At 38.7% G+C, this 16,005-nt stretch overlaps 1 protein-coding gene across 1 annotated transcript in view; it reads right to left on the reverse strand.

The window, feature by feature from the left end:
* TTC6 (tetratricopeptide repeat domain 6) overlaps positions 1 to 16,005 on the reverse strand; it is a gene marked incomplete at both ends in the record, with an annotated part of 195,629 nt that overhangs the window by 33,083 nt on the left and 146,541 nt on the right. Inside the window, 3 exons of the mRNA XM_081048294.1 lie at positions 9,005 to 9,125; positions 10,766 to 10,935; positions 14,145 to 14,281. Coding sequence (XP_080904420.1) covers positions 9,005 to 9,125; positions 10,766 to 10,935; positions 14,145 to 14,281 — 428 coding nt within the window. The remainder of the gene's footprint in view (positions 1 to 9,004; positions 9,126 to 10,765; positions 10,936 to 14,144; positions 14,282 to 16,005) is intronic.

A 16,005-nucleotide genomic window follows, 5' to 3' on the forward strand; every position in this document is an offset into this window, starting at 1 on the left:
CAATAAACATAGGAGTGCATACAGATTTTTGAATTGGAGTTTTGGATTTCTCCGGGTAGATGCCTAGGAGTGGAATTACTGGATCATAGGGTAGTTCCATTTTCAGATTCCTGAGATACCTCCATACTGTTTTCCATAGTGGCTGCACTAATCTGCAGTCCCACCAACAGTGCACTAGCGTTCCCTTTTCTCCACATCCGCGCCAGCATTTGTTGTTTGTTGATTTATTGATAATAGCCATTTTGACTGGAGTGAGGTGGTATCTCATTGTGGTTTTTATTTGCATTTCTCTGATGGTTAGTGAGGTTGAGCATTTCTTCATATGTCTTCTTGCCTTCTGTATGTCCTTCTTAGAGAAATGTCTCCCCAAGTCCTCTGCCCATTTTTTAATTGGGTTGTTTGTTTTTTTGGAGTTGAGTTGAGTAAGTTTTTTATAGATTTGTGATATTAATCCCTTATCAGATATATCATTGGCAAATATCTTTTCCCATACAGTAGGATCCCTTTTTGTTTTATTGATGGTTTCCTTTGCTGTGAAAAAACTTTTTAGTTTGATGTAATCCCACATGTTTATTTTTTCTCTTACTTCGCTCGCGCGAGGGGATATATCAGTGAAAATCTTACTCCGGGTAATGTCCATGAAGTTTCTTCCTATATTTTCTTCTAGATATTTTATGGTTTCAGATCTTACATTTAAGTCTTTAAGCCATTTTGAATTTGTTTTTGTATATGGTGTAAGGAGGTGGTCCAGCTTCATTTTCTTGCATGTGTCCGTCCAGGTTTCCCAACACCACTTATTGAACAGACTATCTTTACCCCATCGTACATTCTTGCTTCCATTGTCGTAGATTAGATGGGCATATAGGCATGGATTTATGTCTGGACTCTCTATTCTGTTCCATTGATCTATGTATCTATTTTTATGCCAGTACCATGTTGTTTTGATTACTGTAGCCTTGTAGTATAGTTTGAAATCAGGTATCGTTATACCTCCCACTTTGTTCTTATTTCTCAAGATTGCTGAGGCTATCCGGGGTCTTTTATGGTCCCATATAAATTTTAGGATTATATGTTCTATTTCTGTGAAAAACGTCGTTGGTAGTTTGATAGGAATTGCGTTGAATATGTATATTGCCTTAGGCAGTATGGACATTTTAATTATATTAATTCTTCCTATCCATGAACATGGAATGTGTTTCCATCTATTTGTGTCTTCTTTCATTTCTTTCTTCAGTGTTGTATAATTTTCTGAGTACAGATCCTTTACATCTTTGGTTAGATTTATTCCCAGATATTTTATAGTCTTTGGAGCAATTGTAAATGGAATTGTTTTTTTAATTTCTCCTTCTGCTATTTTATCATTGGTATATACAAATGCAACTGATTTCCGAATATTAATTTTATATCCTGCTACTTTACTAAATTCATCTATCAGTTCTAATAGTTTCTTGGTGGAGTCTTTAGGGTTCTCTATATATAGTATCATATCATCTGCATATAATGATAATTTTACTTCCTCCTTACCAATTTGGATGCCTTTTATTTCTTTCTCTTGTCTGATTGCTGTGGCTAGAACTTCCAGCACTATGTTGAATAGAAGTGGAGAAAGTGGGCAACCTTGTCTTGTTCCTGATCTTAGGGGGAATGGTTTTAGCTTTTCCCCATTGAGTATGATGTTAGCTGTGGGTTTGTCATATATGGCCTTTATTATGTTAAGATATGATCCCTCTATTCCCACTTTCTTAAGGGTTTTTATCATAAAAGGTTGCTGTATTTTATCAAATGCTTTTTCTGCATCTATTGATATGATCATGTGATTTTTATTTTTCATTTTGTTAATGTGGTGTATCACATTAATTGATTTGCGGATGTTGAACCACCCCTGCATACCAGGGATGAATCCCACTTGATCATGGTGTATGATCTTTTTAATGTATTGCTGAATTCTGTTTGCTAATAATTTGTTGAGAATTTTTGCATCTATGTTCATTAGAGATATCGGCCTGTAGTTTTCTTTCTTTGTGGTGTCTTTGTCTGCTTTTGGGATCAGGGTGATAGTGGCTTCGTAAAAAGTGTTTGGGAGTCTTCCTTCCTTCTGGATTTTTTGGAAGAGCTTGAGGAGAATAGGTGATAATTCTTTTTTGAACGTTTTGAAAAATTCACCTGTAAAGCCATCTGGTCCAGGGCTTTTGTTTGTTGGGAGATTATTGATTACTGATTCAATTTCCCTGGTGGTAATCAGACTGTTCAGGCTTTCTGTTTCTTCTTGAGTTAGCTTTGGAAGGTTGTGCGCCTCTAGAAAATTGTCCATTCCTTCAAGGTTGTCAAATTTGTTGGCATATAGTTGCTCATAGTAATTTCTTACAATTTTTTGTATTTCTGTGGTGTCTGTTGTCACTTCTCCTCTTTCATTTCTGATTTTATTAATTTGGGTCCTCTCTCTCCTTTTTTTAATGAGTCTGGCTAAAGGTTTGTCAATTTTGTTTATCTTCTCTAAGAACCAACTCTTGGATTCATTGATCTTTTGTATTGTTTTTCTGGTTTCTATTTCATTTATTTCTGCTCTGATCCTTATTATCTCCTTCCTTGTGCTCCCTTTGGGTTTATTTTGCTGTTCTTTTTCCAGATCCCTTAAGTGTGAAGATAAACTGTCAATTAGTGATGTTTCTTGTTTCTTTAGGTAGGCCTGCAGTGCTATGAACTTCCCTCTTAGGACTGCTTTCGCAGCATCCCATAGATTTTGGGTCGTCGTGTTCTCATTCTCATTTGTCTCAAGATATCTTTTGATTTCTTCTTTGATCTGCTGCTTGACCCATTCATTATTTAGCAACATGTTATTCAGCCTCCATGAATTGGTGTATCTTCCTGGTTTTTTTCCCCTGTAGTTCATTTCTAATTTCATAGCACTGTGGTCAGAGAAGACAATTGGTATGATTTCAATTTTCTTAAATTTATCGAGGCTTGTCTTGTGTCCTAACATATGATCTATTTTAGAAAATGTTCCATGAGCACTTGAGAAGAACGTGTATTCTGCAGCATTGGGGTGAAATGCTCTGAAAATATCAATTAGGTCCAACTGCTCCAAAGTATCATTTAAGGCTGTTGTTTCCATATTGATTTTCTGTCTGGAGGACCTGTCCCTTGTTGTCAGAGGTGTGTTGAAGTCCCCTACTATGATAGTGTTGCTGTTGATCTCTGTCTTTATGTCCATCAGTACCTGTTTTATATATTTAGGTGCTCCTATGTTAGGTGCATAGATGTTTACTAGGGTTATGTCCTCTTGTCGGATTGATCCCTTTATTATTATATAGTGCCCATCTTTGTCTTTTAATATTTTTTTCATTTTAAAGTCTATTTTGTCAGATATAAGTATTGCAACTCCAGCTTTTTTTTTGCTTCCATTTGCATGAAATATGTTACTCCAACCCTTCACTTTCAGCCTGTGTGTGTCTTTTGATCTGAAATGAGTCTCTTGTATACAGCATATACAAGGGTCTTGTTTCCTTATCCACTCAGCCACCCTATGTCTCTTGATTGGAGCATTTAATCCATTTACATTTAAAGTGACTATTGATAGGTACATAGTTATTGCCATTTTTAGATTTGTAGTAAATTGTTTTCATCTTTCTTCTATTTACAGAAGTCCTTTTAGTATTTCTTGCAATGCTGGCTTGGTTGTCATAAATTCTTTCAGTTTGTTCTTTTCTGGGAAGCTCTTTATCTCTCCATCAACTTTAAATGATAGCCTTGCTGGATAAAGCAATCTAGGTTGTAGGCCTTTGTGTTCCATCACTTTGAGTATCTCCTGCCACTCCCTCCTTGCCTTCAATGTTTCTGTAGAAAAGTCATTTGATAGTCTTATGGGAGTTCCCTTGTATGTAACCTTCTGCCTTTCTCTTGCTGCTTTCAAGATTCTCTCTTTGTCTTTAAGCTTTGCCATTTTAACTATAATGTGTCTTGGTGTGGGCCTGTTTGGGTTTATCCTGGTTGGAACTCTCTGCACTTCCTGGGCTTGTATGTTGGTTTCCTTCATCAGGTTAGGGAAGTTTTCTGACATTATTACCTCAAATATGTTCTCAATCCCTTGCTTCTTCTCTTCGCCTTCTGGTATTCCTATGATGCGCATGTTGTTGCGCTTGATGTTATCCCAGAGGTCTCTTAACCCATCTTCATTGTTTTTTATTCTTTTTTCTTTCTGTTGTTCAGTTTGAGTGATCTCTGCTAACTTGTCTTCTAAGTCGCTGATTCGATCCTCTGCTTCATCTAACCTGCTGGTCATTCCTTCAAGTGAGTTCTTAATTTCGGTAATTGTGTTTTTTAGTTCTAGCTGGTTGTTCGTTAAGATTTCTACATCCTTTTTTAGCTCTAACTGGTTGTTCTTTATGATTTCTATATCCTTCTTTATGTCTTCTCTAAGCTCCTTAAACATTCTTATCACCAGTGTTCTGAACTCTGTCTCTGACATGTTGGTTACCTCTGCTTCATTTGGTTCCAGTTGTGGAGGTTTCTTCTGTTCTTTTATTTGGGACATGTTTCTTTGTCTCCCCATTCTGACTGACTCTCTGTGTTTGCTTTGATGTATTAGGAAGATCCCCTAGAGCTCTTAGTTCTTGCTGGGTTATCTTATGTAGTATGTGTCTTTTATATTTGACTTGGACTACTTCGTTCTTCTCTGCATGTGCTCCACAGGAGGCTCGTGTGTTTAGTATATCGTCCTGTTCAAGAAGAACTTTGATTGCTTTTTGCTTGTGAGTAGGTGGGCTTAACTCCTAGGCCGTCTAGTTGTGAAACTTGGCTCTGCTCACCACAGGGTGTTCTGCTGGGTGAGGGTTGGCCACTTAAATGAGGTTTGGCCTCTATGGGCTCTTGTGCCTTCAGAGAATTCCCTCTGGGTGTGTGACTTGTAGGTCAAACTCGGTAGTACTCTGGTTTGGTCCAGAGTTGGCTTCTGGAAAATGTTGAATCTTGTGCCTCTTAAGCTGGGCCCTGGTAGGGCAGTTTCAGCACAAATCAAGTTACCAAGTACAACAACAACAACAACAAAGAAAACAAATCAAGTACATTCACAAATAAAATACAACCGACAATCCCCCCTCAACATAGGCAAAGATATCAAAGCAATAATGACAGAACAAAGCAAATCACTACAAGCAGAAAAAAAAAAAAAAAAAAAAAAAAAAAGGAAGTACCAAGCAAAGCAAAACAGAAAGCAGAACCAGTCTTGGCTTAAGCCCACCAGGTAATCTCCAGGTTGTCCTCTGCTGTGCCAAAGAGTTCCCTGCCTATTGCGCAGGCAGCGCTGGTCACCTGGTGCCCAGAGTGAATTTGGGAGTGTAGATTTAAATGCGAGGGGCTGAGGGGTCTGGATGACAGTTTTCAGAGAGACCATGCAGTTTCTGTCCTTTCCTGCACAAATGCACGCTGAGAGTAGCTCCACCAGCCCTGTGGTCAGTATTCCTGAGTCTTAGGGCCCTCCTTCCATGGGTGACTTGTAGGTCAAACCCGGTAGTACTCTGGTTTGGTCCAGAGTTGGCTTCTGGATATGTTGAATCTTGTGCCTCTTAATCTGGGCCCTGGTCGGGCAGTTTCAGCACAAATAAAGTTACCAAGTACAACAACAACAACAACAACAACAAGGAAAACAAATCAAGTACATTCGCATGTAAAATACAACCGACAATCCCCACTCAACATAGGCAAAGATATCAAAGAAATAAAGACAGAACAAAGCAAATCACAACAAGCAAGGAAAAGAAAAAAAAAGAAGAGAAAGAAAGAAAAAAAAGAAAAAGAAAAGAAAGGAAAAAAGAGAAGAACAAAGCAAAACAACACAAAACAAAACAAAAACAAAAGCAAAAAAACAAAAAAGCAAAACAAAACAAACAAACAAACAAACAACAACAACAAAAAAAAAAAATCACCAAGCAAAGCAAAACAGAAAGCAGCACCAGTCTTGGCTTAAGCCCACCAGGTGATCTCCAGGTTGTCCTCCGCTGTGCCAAAGAGTTCCCTGCCTAGTGCACAGGCAGCGCTAGTCACCTGGTGCCCAGAGTGAATTTGGGAGTGTAGATTTAAATGCGAGGGGCTGAGGGATCTGGATGACAGTTTTCAGAGAGACCATGCAGTTTCTGTTCTTTCCTGCACAAATGCACACTGAGAGTAGCTCCACCAGCCCTGTGCCCAGTACTCCTGAGTCTTAGGGCCCTCCTTCCGTGGGTGACTTGTAGGTCAAACCCGGTAGTACTCTGGTTTGGTCCAGAGTTGGCTTCTGGATATGTTGAATCTTGTGCCTCTTAAGCTGGGCCCTGGTAGGGCAGTTTCAGCACAAATAAAGTTAGCAAGTACAACAACAACAACAACAACAAAGAAAACAAATCAAGTACATTCACAAATAAAATACAACCGACAATCCCCACTCTACATAGGCAAAGATATCAAAGAAATAAAGACAGAACAAAGCAAATCACAACAAGCAGAAAAAAGAAAAAAGAAAAAGAAGAGAAAGAAAGAAAAAAAAAATAAAATAAAATAAAAAATAAAAAATAAAAAATAAAAAATAAAAATAAAAAAATAAATAAAAATAAAGACCACCAAGCAAAGCAAAACAGAAAGCAGCACCAGTCTTGGCTTAAGCCCACCAGGTGATCTCCAGGTTGTCCTCCGCTGTGCCAAAGAGTTCCCTGCCTAGTGCGCAGGCATCGCTAGTCACCTGGTGCCCAGAGTGAATTTGGGAGTGTAGATTTAAATGCGAGGGGCTGAGGGGTCTGGATGACAGTTTTCAGAGAGACCCTGCAGTTTCTGTCCTTTCCTGCACAAATGCACGCTGAGAGTAGCTCCAACAGCCCTGTGCCCAGTACTCCTGAGTCTTAGGGCCCTCCTTCCAAGGATGAGTGGGAGGGGGCGGGCGGGAGATCTCTAAGCTGCTGAAAGCCGGGAGCTGCGACTGCCGCTTACTGCTGAACTCAGGGATTGCTTCCGCGGTTGCCCTTGCCCCGCCGCAGGCCAGCCAGAAAGGGTGGGGCCTGGGGATGGAGGGGTCTCCTCCCTCCCAGGCCAGCCACTCACACTCCTCCCGCAGGCCTGAAAAGGTGGTGGCTGGGGGTGTGGGAGTCTCCTCTCTCCTCGTCCAGCAAAAATCCCCTCCTCCCAGCCTCTTCCGATGGTCAGAGCCGGCTGCCAATCTTCCCAGCGCCTGAGCGCAGACGCCCCTCTGTAATCTGACACTGTTTCTCAGTTAGGGGTAGTTTGAGTCTCTGGAAGGGCGGGGGGAGGATTCGAAAAGCGCGGTGAGGGGCCCAGGTGTGGCGTCTCAGTTCTTTGTCTGCCCTAAGGCCCACGAGCTGCCCGCCCCGGCGGGAGCGATCAACTGTGGGACGCAGGGAAAGAGCTCACCTCCTGGACCCTACGCTCTCCGCCACACCCTGGGCTCCCGTGGGACTCTAGAGCCCCGGGTGCTGCCCTCCACTTTTTCTGTGAGCACGCTCCTCCCCCCCGCTCGCCCACCTAGTGCACCTCAAAGCAAACCTTCCACGAGCCTCCGTCCGACCTGGGAGCCGCGCAGCAACGCTGCACGGCCTGTGCTCCGCTTCCAGGAGTCTGCGTTCCGTAGTCCCGGCGCCGCCGGCCTCGGCTCCGCGTGGGTGGGGGTGGGGGGGCGCGCTTCCACTTCGCTGTCCCGCCTCCTCCCCTGATTGTAATCCGCGCACACCTTCAGGCAAATTCCTCCACGAGTCTCCCCGCTGTTCTGCGTGTTCTATATCTCCCTGTGTCTTTAGAGCTGCAGTTTACCGCCAGCCGCCGCCGCCGGCTTGATTCCACCGCGCGACCGCGCGTTTCCTCTCCGCTCCCTTCTTTCTTCCCCTGTTCGCCCAATTTGCGCAGCTTCAAGTAATCCTTACACGAGTCTCTTAGGAATCTCTTAGCTGTTCTGCGTGATGAGCGAAGAGTTGTTTGATGGGTTATATGTCCCGTTTGTAATAAAATCCGGAGGAGAACTCAGAAAATGTGCCCCGCTGCCGCCATTCCTATGACGTCACTCCCAACATAGCTTCTTTTCTATATCAAATAAATGTCGTTTTCTCTCTAAGAATCAAACAATTTTCAATATAGAAATAACCTTGTTTGATGCTTCTATTTCAAAATGATGCAACAGACAACTTCAGCCCTGACCCTTTACCTAAAAGTCGGCAAAGTTCCTACTGCCCATGTTTTAGCTTTTTGCAACTGAAACTCTTTTCTTTCCCTTCCTACCTCAAAAATATCCAAAAAAGAACCATTGCAGCCATTATAGAGCCAGGCTCATGACCTTCCTGAGTCAAGGTCAAAGTTTACCTTATTGATAAGCTAATTAAACAGGCTGCTGGTTGGCATATGGTTTGTTACTCTTTTTGACACCTTCCATTTTAATAAATGCTTCATTGGGGGAAAAGAGGAATTATTTCATTAAATTCTATGTTTTACAGTTTAGCTTTCTTTCTTAAAGTATGTAACTTTAAGCCTGTTTCCTTCTGAACTTAAGTTCTAAATGTTGTTGGCTTTTTTTCTTTTAACTCATCAAAATGAAGTCAGAAGTTCTAAACAGAGGTTTACTTATTTTGAGTTGTGTGTTGTGCATAGCAATGATACATCAAGCAGAATATTTTGTCATTGTTTTAAAACTTGATGACAGTGTTCCACGAAGTTAACTTCCAAGAGCTCTAACCTGGGTATCCCCAAACTCCTCTGAAGAACTTGTTGATTTTGTTTTCCATGGATTTAATTCCTCTCAAACCTATTCAATGTCTAACATTTGCAAAAGTATCTGAGGCAAACAGAGGTTGACAACAGGTCTTATTTTAGAAGTAACCTTATTTTTAGAAGTAACAGTCTAATTTTAGCATGACTTTATAAATTGTCTCATTTTTACAAGGTTACTAATGATGAGAAGGAAAGCTTTTTCTTTCATTTCATTTTTTCTTAATTTTATACAAAAGTGAAATTAGTAAGAATGAAAAGGAAAACGTACCTTTCTAGAGAAATAACAGTTTCAAAGTCACAGATTGCCAACAACCAAAGTTTTAGATCTGCATAGAGTATGCCCCGATGTAGAAAACAGCTAAAATTCTCATAGCCATCATTTATGAGAGCTTAAAAATAAAAGTGTATCTCTTAAACAGCTTCTGAACAAACATCCGAGTTATATTTTAGTCTATAACCTTCCTACTACTTACCATTTTTAAACATTACATAAAATGAAACGTATCTACAATGAGTATACTTATTTGAAAAGTGAAAAATAGTATTCACATAAACTGTATTTGTTGATAAGTAACAAGGTGGCTACCATGGTTCACAAACTCATTAGAGCTGGAAGAAATCCTGCTGGTAATCTAGGATAGTCCACTCGCTTTACAGATGAAGAGATTAAGGTCCAAAGGGGACTAGGTACGTTGAACATGGTCGTGGTGGAAGCCATTGGCAAAGATGGGCCTAGAATCTAGAATGTAACTTCTGATTCATTTTAGTGGATTGCTGTCAGAAGGGTGCCATTGCCCTTGATGGCCCTGACAGAAGACAGGAAGGCATTGCTGGTGACCAAAGAACAGGCTTCAGTACAAGTCCAGACTGGGGCACATGCTCACACACATAAACCAGCATGGGCAGCTCAGAGAGGCTACTCTAAGGCAAGTAGGACTTGGAGGTAAGGCAGGTAACTTACTTATACAAATGGACTTAGAGACATCAAATAACAATCATCCTAGACTACCTGCCGGGGGAACTCTGTATTCTCTTCATTGTTTAGGAGCCTAGTTGTTTCTTAATCTCTTGATACTGCCTCATCTAGGAGACAGGATTCTAGGACTTTATACCTGGGTGAACATAGCCATGTTTGGGGAGTTCGGTTCTAGCTGGAATTTGCCAGTCAGGATGGGCTAATTGATGGGCTAATTGACTGTTTACTGAGCACTTACTCTATGCCCAGAATTGTGCTGGGCATATTCATATACCAAGAATGCACTGATAATAGGGTAAAGTAGAAATGGCCACTTTTAGCTGTTGGCATTGTCTTATTGATGATTCTCAAAGCCCATTTCTGGCTTAAGGGTTAAAACACTCTGAATTTGACTAATCCATGGGCTGGTCCTATGGAGTAGGAAACAGCCTACCAAAAAAAGTCACTACCGTTTTAGCAAGCTGACTAAAAAAATAGCCCTGAATTAGCAGAAATATCCTCAGAACTTAGTATGTAGAAAGAGATTTCTTTGCTATGACATTCTTCCTTTATCACAGTTGCACACACATGTAAATACAGACATACTCACATACATTAAAAGGTCATATTAGAAACATTCTGAGCTAAACTATTGCAGCTTTTAGGTATATATGAATATATACACTATATAAATAGTTTATATAAATAACTATATATAAATAGTTATATGTATATTTAGTTATACAAATATATATATTAATAGTTTTATGTATAATATATATTATATATATTATATATAATATTATATATATAATAGTTATATAAATATATATAAATATATATTAATAGTTATATATATAATATATATTATATATAACTATATATAACTATATATAAATATATATAAAATAATAGTTATATATAAACACTATATAAAGTTTATATAAATAACTATATATAAAACTATATAATAATATTCGTATTTGTCATCCCACATTCATATTCTACTCTGTAAAGGTGAGCTGCTGAACCTAAGATCAAACTCCTATTTGTGTACAGTTGAAAGCAAAGTACCTGAAACACTATAATCCTGCAGCGCTCTAAGAGGGTTACTCTTTCTAAATAAGCAGGCTCTATAATATAGTGCTAGCCAGTTATTAGGATCTAGGTGAATTGCAACAGAAAAATCTTCAGTTGCTTGCTTATCAAAGCGCCGTTTAAAATATGCTGTCCCTCGGTATGTTCTAGAAAAAGAAAAAAATTCATTTTAATATGTATTGCAAAATGTACTTGTTTCTCTTTTTTGCTAACCTATACAACTAATTTTATATTTAAAAATTTGTGATTATTTCTCCTTGCTTCCCAAGATAGTTTGGTCATAATGTTAATAACAAAAGGGATAGGAACTTTTTAATAAATAAATTATGCTTTATTGTACATATAACTACATGCTTATTAATAATATGCTCCCTGTTAATTAAGTGCTTATTAATTTTATTATATTTCTTATATTTATCAGAGAGGTGCGACAATACAATACATATGAGATTTTTAAATTATTATTTTTTATTGAATATCCAAAATGTTAGGCTCTAATTCATACAAGGTTGTTCCATAGAAAAACCAAATAATTCAATTTGAACAAAATAGGCCTCAGTCGATAGAGCTGTTATGGTATTTTTTTATGGCATTGAAAATACGCCCAGAGACATGGGAGGCTGCTCTACATGGATAAAAGCTATTACCTCAGTTGTGTGATACGATTCTATCTCCATTAACTTCTGACTCCGATCTTGAAATTATCATTATTATTGAATTATCACTCAAAACTATCACAACTATATCAATTCCTGAAAATCTCACATTCAATCACTTAATGTAAAGCAAATCAGGTTTTAGAAACGAAATAAAGAAGACAATGAAGGAAAAAGAGGAGGAATAAGCTAGTAGATTGCCTGCTCTGAAGAAGTTAAACAAATCCAGGGAGAAGATAAAATATACTCTAGAAGGTTATATTATAGGAGGCATTTTTCCAAGGTAGGCGGTCAGCCCCAGTGCATGTTGCAGTCTTTCTTGGGCAACTCTCTGGGGCTGATAGGCCACAAATGGGGGGCAGCTGGCCTCAGTATGCTCTGAGAATTTTGCTGAGTGCCCCCAGGCTCAGCACTGGCACTAAACCTGAATTAGCATTAACCTGGTACAAACCACTCACCCCACTCTGGTGGCTCCCTAAGACCAGGCCTCAGCCATGCTTCACATACCACCCAAGACTCTTTAGCAGTTGATCCTTACAGGTGACAGGCAGGTGGAAGCAGGCCTCAGGGTGTACTAGGCCTTTTGCTGAGCTGCCCCGGGCCCTGCATTGGTGGCAGTTGGCTTCAGTTAGCATGTGTCCTCCCCCAAGTACCTCCAAGTCCAGCACAGGCAACGACCAACCACAGATCATTTTGTGTCTCTTACCAGGTAGCCCCCACTACAGGTCACAGGCAGTGGCTGGCCTTGGCCTGCACAAGAGCCCCTCCCAAGAGACACCCAAATCAGCACACTCAGTGGCCAGGAATCAGACCACAATAGATTAGCTGGGTAAGCAGAACATCAAAAGGGTGGTCTTGGTAGGTACCAGAGCCTCATAGGGAGAATCCTGCTCTGAGGGGTCAACCCCCGCACATCAGCTTGTGTGCTGTGGGCATGGCCAATCCTCACAGCCACTCAGCCTGAGAGTCAATCCCCAAATTTTGCCACCCTGAAGCTAACTTTTGGGATAAGACTCAGAAAGAAACTTTGAGCCTCTCCCCGTTCCTGCCCAAGAGATTCAAACAGATAAACCTGCTTTTTTTAGGAACACCCTCGCCCTTTCTCAAGAAGACTCCAAGCCTGTTAGCTAGATACCCCATGTCCTGGTGTTTGTGAGTTGCTTAGCAAGAATTTTCCTGCCTTGTATGTTCTGCTCTTCCTTAAGTACCCGTAAATCGCCCACTCTCACTTCTGAAATCTAATACCCCTCTCCTTTGCCCAAAATGTCTTATATACCCAATGTGGCCTCACTGTCTTTTGGAATTTTCATGCCTGTGCGAACTGTCTGTGTGCATGTATTAAAATTTTGATTTGCTCTTTTAATCTCTATTACTTTGATTATTTGTCCAGCTAGAAGAACTTAGAAGCTGGAGGAGCTTTTCGTTTTGTTTCATTTTAGCCCCCACAGTGACTAATGGGTGGATAGTATATGCAGCATGGACACCCTGGACAAAGGGATGATTCACGCCGTGGGCAGGATGGAGCGGGATGACACAAGATGTCATCACACTGCTCAGAATGGTGCACAACTTAAAAGCAATGAATTGTTTATTTCTGGGATTTTCTACTTAATATTTTCAGACTGCAATTGACCTCAGGTAACTGATACTGAGGAAAGCAAAACCAACGGATATGGGGGGGCTCTTGTATGTGTGTACTAAGAGTCATGTACAAGAATGTTGAAGGAAACAATATTCATAATCATCAAAAACTAGAAACACTCAATATCCATGTTCATCAACAGTGGAATGGATAAGTAAGTTGTAATATATTCATGCAACTAAATACTATAAAAATTAAAATGAGTAAACTAGAGCCACGGGCAATAGTATACAATATTCAGCAAAAGAAGCAAGACGTGAAAGAATACTACCATGTGATTCTATTTATATAAAGTTAAAAAAAAGGCAAAACTAGACTAAGAATGCATAGGGGCACATACTTATGTGATGAGATTATAAAGAACTACAAGGAAGTGATTAAAATAAATTCCAGGCAATGGTAAGTTTCTTGGGGAGGCAAAGGCACAGAGGTTTCTAGAGGGCTGGAGGTTGTTTCTTGACCTGGTGATGGTAACACAGGTATATTTGCATTGTTTAAGTTATTAAGCTGTGCATTTGTATTCTGTACACTTTTCTGGATGCATGCTTTATTTTACTATAAAAAATTTAATATTAAACAGAAATTGTGAGTGAAAAAATGAGTAGGTCTGAGGTTATGCATATTTTTTAAATCTCTTCAAAACACAACTTAAAAGCAACAAAATGAGAACTGTATTATGCACAATACGGCTGGAAGAACAAAGTTTAACATCCAAGTTACAATAAGATATTACAGAAATCTATATGAATAGTTCTCTGTTCTTGATGAATACAAAGGACATAAAAAGGAATAAAAATATAGGTCAATACTTTAAAAATTGATAATGTAACTAGTATTTAAGAAATGCTAATGTAACTCTAAATTGTCATTTTATGCCTATTAAATTAAATTAGCCACTACTGTTATGGTATAGTTAAGATGTTCATTCACTGGTAGCACTGAAAATTGATTCACTATTTTTAAAGGGCTATTGATGTATTTCAAGCAATTTTCTTTCCTGAGAATGTATTTCAAAAAATATTATAATTTCAAAAGTCACACATAAAATAATTCTCACCTTGCTTCAGAATTTTGGGGATCTACATTTAACAAGGCTGTAAAATCCTGTATGACTGCATTCCAGTTTTCATTTTCATAGTAAAACCTTCCACGTTTCAATAAGGCATCTATTCTTTTGGGATCATAAAAAATACACTACATGGGGGTGTGAGGGTGGAGAGGAGATACAAAAAAAAATCACATAATGAAAAACAAACAAACAAAAGTATATAAACTCAACAAATTTAAAGGATTACAACCATGTTTTTAACTTCAGATTATATAAAAGCAAATTTCTTTAAGATGCAAAAACTTTGATATTTGCATTTAAAGACCATGATGTTAGGAAATCCATTTATCCTCTAATTCTAGAAAGGAGAGGTTTTGAGAGAGAGAGCAAGAAAGAGCGAGAGAGCGAGAGAGTGAGAGAGCGAGAGAGCGAGAAAGAGAGAGAGAGAGAGAGAGAAAGAGAGAGAGCGAGAGACTGAAACAGCCTATATAAACAGCTAAGTCTTTTGCCCACTGTAAATGTTATCAATAAAATTTTCTAAGAGACTTGTCTAACTAGAGTAGGGTTATACTGGATCTATCAACTTTATCCCAATTATATCCCCAGCATTTTATCTCAATTAAAGATGATACACATTAGACCACATCAAGGCTGATTCAATCAAATCAAATATGGATTAATCTAGTCCCTAAAATGATGGAGACACGTGAACTGGTATTGACATGGTTCACTCATTTCACATTGACATACAAGGCAATAGAATGAACAGACTAAATCATTGTATTCTCGATTACAAAGCTCCTTGCTATTGGGGTTGGGGAGGGATGGAAGCACAAACATTACCAAGTATTTTTAAAACAGGAAGAAAAAAAACCTAAAGATTTTGAAGTTTATTTGACCTCAAGTTGCTTCATTAGCCAAATTTTAAACTATTAGTGCCAGATGGAGAAAACAAACACAACAGATAACATAACAACTTCAATATCTTCAAAAGAAAATATTGAAAAGATTTTTTTTCTAGATCAGAAGTTACCAAAACTTACAATATTATCTTGAAGCAAAAATAATACAAGTATGTGGCTAACCATCATGGATTAAGAGCAACTGGAAAAATAGAAAGGTAAATTATTTAAATAACTTCTAAATTCTCAATTGTACTAAGAACTAAGAATTTAGAGTTAAAAGTCAGGAGACCACCACTGCAATTCTGCTGCAATCAGGAGACTATTTTGATTGATTCTAGCCTCAAAGTACAATTCAGCTACAAGTCTACTTACTCAAGGGAACTCCTTGATATCTCCCAACTAAATATAAATTACCATCCCCCCAAATAATTATTTCCTTCACAGGAATTAACATAATTTGTAATTACATATTTATGTATAGATTTATTTCTTTAATATCTATATTTATATGGAACCTAATATCTATAGACTCCATGTAAGCAAAAAACATGTCTGTTTTATTCACTAAGATTTATTCACTACATTGTAGAGTGCCTTAGTCAATAAATATTTGTGAGTAAATGAATGAACGAACAAGCCAGTGAGCACAGCTTTTTTGAGAATAGATGGGTTTGCTGCAGAAGAGAATCAACTGTGCCTCAAGAGTTATATGGAAGATGATTTTCTCTGTAGGGAAGAAGCAATTTTCAAAGATTTCTTTAACCACTGTTTTATGGTTCAAGAGGAGACTGCTGGAAAAGTCAAGCCTCCCTCAGATTTGTCTCAAATGCTCCCACACCCAACTCTTCAACATAAACACATTCATTCACTAATAATAATAATAAAAATTTACTCAGCCATAAAAAAGAGTGAAAACTTGCCATTTGTGACAACATGGGTGGATGTAGAGGGTATTAGGCTAAGTA

The sequence above is a fragment of the Rhinolophus hipposideros genome (assembly GCF_964194185.1).
Source record: "Rhinolophus hipposideros genome assembly, chromosome: 5".
Taxonomy (NCBI): Eukaryota; Metazoa; Chordata; class Mammalia; order Chiroptera; family Rhinolophidae; genus Rhinolophus; species Rhinolophus hipposideros.